Here is a 4,232-nt window from a genome sequence, read left to right as displayed (position 1 = left end):
CCTTGGGTCTTCTTTTGTGTTCATATGATTTATTTCTTCTATCAGTTGAGCCTTGACTGTCCTTCTTGGGTTGGGGACAATCAGCAATAAAGTGACCTGATTTGCCACAGTTGTAGAAGGCATTTGATTCATCTTTGGAGTTGTTCCTTTGTTATGGCTTCTGGAAGTTTCCTTGATTCTTGCTCATGAACTTTCCAAATTTTTTGATGAACAATGACATAGCATCACTGCTCAACTAATCAGCAGATTTATCGACTGAACTGATTGGTTCTGTTCTAACAGCAGCTAGAGCAGTTGTGGCTGCAGGGGTAGATGGTTCTCCTTCTCTGGTCTGCAGCTCAAATTCATAAGCCTTTAAATCAGCAAACAGATCATGAAGTTCAATCTGGTTCAGATCTTTGGACTCCTTCATTGCCATGGTCTTGACATCCCATTCCTTGGGAAGACCTCTCATTACCTTCAGTGCAATCTCTTTGTTGGTATACACTTTTCCAAATGCATTTAATTCATTGATGATACTGCTTACTCTTTCATCATACTCGTGCATTGATTCTCCTGCTTTCATTTTGATGTTATCAAACTTTTGAACAGCAACAGAAAGTTTATTTTCTTTGGTTTAATCATTTCTTTCACATAGCTGGATCAGCTTTTCCCAAATTTCTTTGGCTGACTTACACATCTTTATTTTGCTGAAGGTTACTTTGTCCAGCGTTTTGTACAGAATGTCTTTAGCCACATTATCAAGATTTGCTTTTCTTTTATCTTCAGTTGTCCATTCATCTCTGGGCTTTTCTATTCTTTGTGGTGCCCCTTCTGTTATGGCAACTGCTGTATTTGTTTTTAGAATCTTTATGAGTCCATCAGTTATGACATACCACATGTCATCATCTTGTGCAGCTAAATGAGCCTGCATTCTGATTTTCCAATCATCAAAATCTTCTCTGGAGAACATAGGAATTTTGTTGAATGAAGTCATGCTATCAAGTTTATAGATCAAAAGTATTCAAAAACATGATTCAACTGCTCTGATACCACTTGATAGGATCGATTAACGTATCAAGAGTGTTTAGAAGGGAGGGTTGAATAAACACTCACAATAAAACTGATCTTTTCGAATTTTGAGTTCAGTTTGGTGACAAACTGATTCCTGGAATCTTGTTGGTCAATGACAATCAGTTAAACTAAAGTAGTTGCGGAAAATAACTGACTGAAAGATAGAATACAAAAATGAAATAAAGTACGCAAGGATTGTTTCTGGATGTTTGGAGATTTCAATTACTCCTACGTCACCCCTTCTATCTCAAGGATAAGATTTTCACTAAAAGACTTTGATCGAATACAAGATTTGTACTGACCCACTTCAGTTTGGACTTAACACTGCCAAAAACTGAAACTCTTAGTATTACAAAATGTTCTCAGTGCGTAATTGATCTTAGCACTATTGAATTTAACGATTATTACAAATTGCTAGTGAGCTCAAATTGTAGCCTTGACTGCTACGAATAAACCAAGTAAGAGTGAGCTAAGATTTTGGCAGAGTGACAGCAAGCTTTGAATAGAGTGATCTCTCCTGTTTTATTCAGCTGTTCTTTTGTCATATTTATAAGCTTTCCTTCTAACGGTAACTTGAGATATATTTGAATCTTTGTATCCGTTGATTGCCACTTCATTATTGGGCATTGTTTACTTCATTTATTGTAATGCGGCGTCTTAACTGCTTTAGCCGAAATGCGTTATTCTAAGCTGTATTGATTAAGGTGCGGCGTTTTATATTCAGTTGCAGTCTGCTATGTCTCTTTGTCGATTGAATGTTCTTTCCCGAGACATGTTCAGTTGAAGGATGCTTAGCTTAAAAACATACGGCTGAATATATCAACTGATCGGTTTCCAATTGATCATTTTTCTTTATAACATTTGATCAGCTGATTTCATTTGTTAAGTCCAGTTGCTGAATATACTTGCGCGTATCAGTTGGTTCATTTTTTGTCAAACGCCGGAACTTAGTTTCCAACACAGGATGTAGTGCCCTGGGCTTTTGATGATCGAGGTGTGGTTCCTCGAGTCAGGGTGTTTGCGCCCTGGGCTTTTGATGATCGAGGTGTTGTTCCCCGAGCTAGGGTGTTTGTGCCCTGGGCTTTTGTTGATCGAGGTGTGGTTCTCCGAGCCAGGGTGTTTGTGCCCTCGGCTTTCTACTATTCGGGGCATTGTTCCTCCCGGTTAAAATATAAGAACCATACGCAACAATTTCTTCTGAGAAAATAGATCTTTCATTAAATATCCTTCAACAAATAATTACACCTTTCAAGCATAATATTTCTTTAAATGAAAAACATTCCAAGGCGTTTTGAGAGAATGTCCTTGGACATCTTCTAAATAAAAAGTTCCTTAGCTGACCTTCCGGGTTATTTTGTAATGTCCTTCCCACCGAGCTTCCAGCTTCCCAACATCCCCAGCTGGATTGACCTTCTTCATGACTAGATCCCTTACTTGGAAGTATCGGATTCAGACTTTTCTGTTATATGATTTAATAACCCGGCTCCGGTATGCTTCCATTCGAATCAACGCTCGATCTCTCTTTTCTTCTACCATGTACAACTCCATAGCCCGGCTTTGTTCATTGTTATCCGGGTAAGATTCTACCCGAGAAGAAGTTTGCCCAATTTCAACTTGAAGGAGTACTTCATAACCATTTACCAAGTTGAAAGGAGTTTCTTGATTAGGTGCTCGGGGAGTAGTTCTGTACGCCCAGAGAACACTGGGTAATTCTTCCACCCAGTCTTTTCCTTTGCCTTGTAGCCTGATTTTCAATGCTTGTACAATAATTCTATTAACAACTTCTGTTTGGCCATTAGCTTGAGGGTAGGCAATAGAAGTAAAAGACTGAGTGATTTTCATTTCCCGGCACCAGGATGTAATCTCCCTTCCCTGGAATTGTCTCCCATTTTCTGAGATCAATCTTCTGGGTACTACAAACCGGAATACTATGTTCTTCCACAAAAAAATTAAAACTTCTTGTTCAGTGATATTAGCCAATGGCTCAGTTTCTACCCATTTGGAAAAATAATCCACAGCCACCAGTAAGAACTTCTTCTGAGCCCGGGCAATTGGGAAAGGGCCCACAATGTCCATACTTCATTGATCAAAGGGGCAAGATTAACATATAGGCTTCATAGGAGTGGCCGGGTTGTGTTGAAAATTTGAGTGATATTGAAAATTCTCACAAGCCCGGACTATTCGAGTAGAGTCCTGGCTAAGAGTTGGCCACCAGAATCTAGCAAGCATTGTCTTCCCTGCCAAAGATATTCCTCCGAGATGCTCAGCACAACACCCCTCTTGAATCTCCCGGAGGACACAATCCGCTTCTCCCTCAGATAAGCATTTTAATAAAGGTCCCTGAAATGATCTCCTGTACAAGACATTATTTAAGAGAACAAACCTGAGAGCTTGTCTCTTGATTTTTTGAGCCCGGACTTTGTCTTCAGGTGATTAATTTGTTGTAATGAATTTGATCAAGGATGTCATCTAGAAATCCCCGGGAGTTGGTAATATTTCTTCATCTGTGGAGAGAATTAAACGATAAACATGTTGCACTTCCCGGGTACTGGCTTCTAATACAAAAGCAGCCATTTTAGTCAAAGCATCTGCTTCATTATTCTCCTCCCAGAGTATTTGTTCAATACCCCAATCCATAAAGAATTCTAATTGGGTTTTGATGAGCTGTAGATATTTGTGCATCCTATCATCCTTAGCTTCATACACACCTTTGATCTGCTGGGTAATTAACTGGGAATCAGAATACAAGATAATCCGAGAAGCTCCCACCTCCCGGGCAGCTCTGATGCCGGCCAGAACAGTCTCATTCTCGACTTCATTGTTAATTACCCTGGCATCAATTCTCAGGGCCAGCTTAACTTTTTGTCCAAGGGGAGATATTATTACAACCCCTACTCCACACCCAGCAAGGCTAGACGTCCCATCCACAAATACTCTCCATACTTTCTCTTCATCGAGCTGGAGCATCTCGAATAAAAAATCTGATAAAGCTTATGCTTTGATGGCCACTCGGGGTTTGTATTCAATGTCATACTCCCCTAATTCCACCGTCCATTTGATCATCCGCCCGTCTACCTCTGAGTGAGTCATAATTCTCCCCAAAGGGCTATTAGTGAGCAATATGATCTGATGTGATAGGAAGTATGGTCGCAACTTCCTGGCAATCACAACCAAAGCCA

General features: G+C 40.0%; 1 protein-coding gene across 1 annotated transcript; it reads right to left on the bottom strand.

Moving 5' to 3' along the window:
* Positions 1 to 3,522: 3,522 nt before the first annotated feature.
* Positions 3,523 to 4,020, bottom strand: LOC140805355 (uncharacterized). Its single transcript, XM_073161630.1, has one exon. It carries the CDS (start codon positions 4,018 to 4,020, stop codon positions 3,523 to 3,525), a length of 498 nt encoding a protein of 165 aa, XP_073017731.1.
* Positions 4,021 to 4,232: the final 212 nt, after the last annotated feature.

Source organism: Primulina eburnea, chromosome 1 (genome assembly GCF_022965805.1).
Source record: "Primulina eburnea isolate SZY01 chromosome 1, ASM2296580v1, whole genome shotgun sequence".
NCBI lineage: Eukaryota > Viridiplantae > Streptophyta > Magnoliopsida > Lamiales > Gesneriaceae > Primulina > Primulina eburnea.
This window is presented reverse-complemented; position numbering and strand designations above follow the sequence as displayed.

What these genes read in the sequence shown, in the direction of transcription:
- LOC140805355 (XM_073161630.1), bottom strand. Translation starts at nt 4,020, where the DNA reads ATGCTCCAGCTCGATGAAGAGAAAGTATGGAGAGTATTTGTGGATGGG.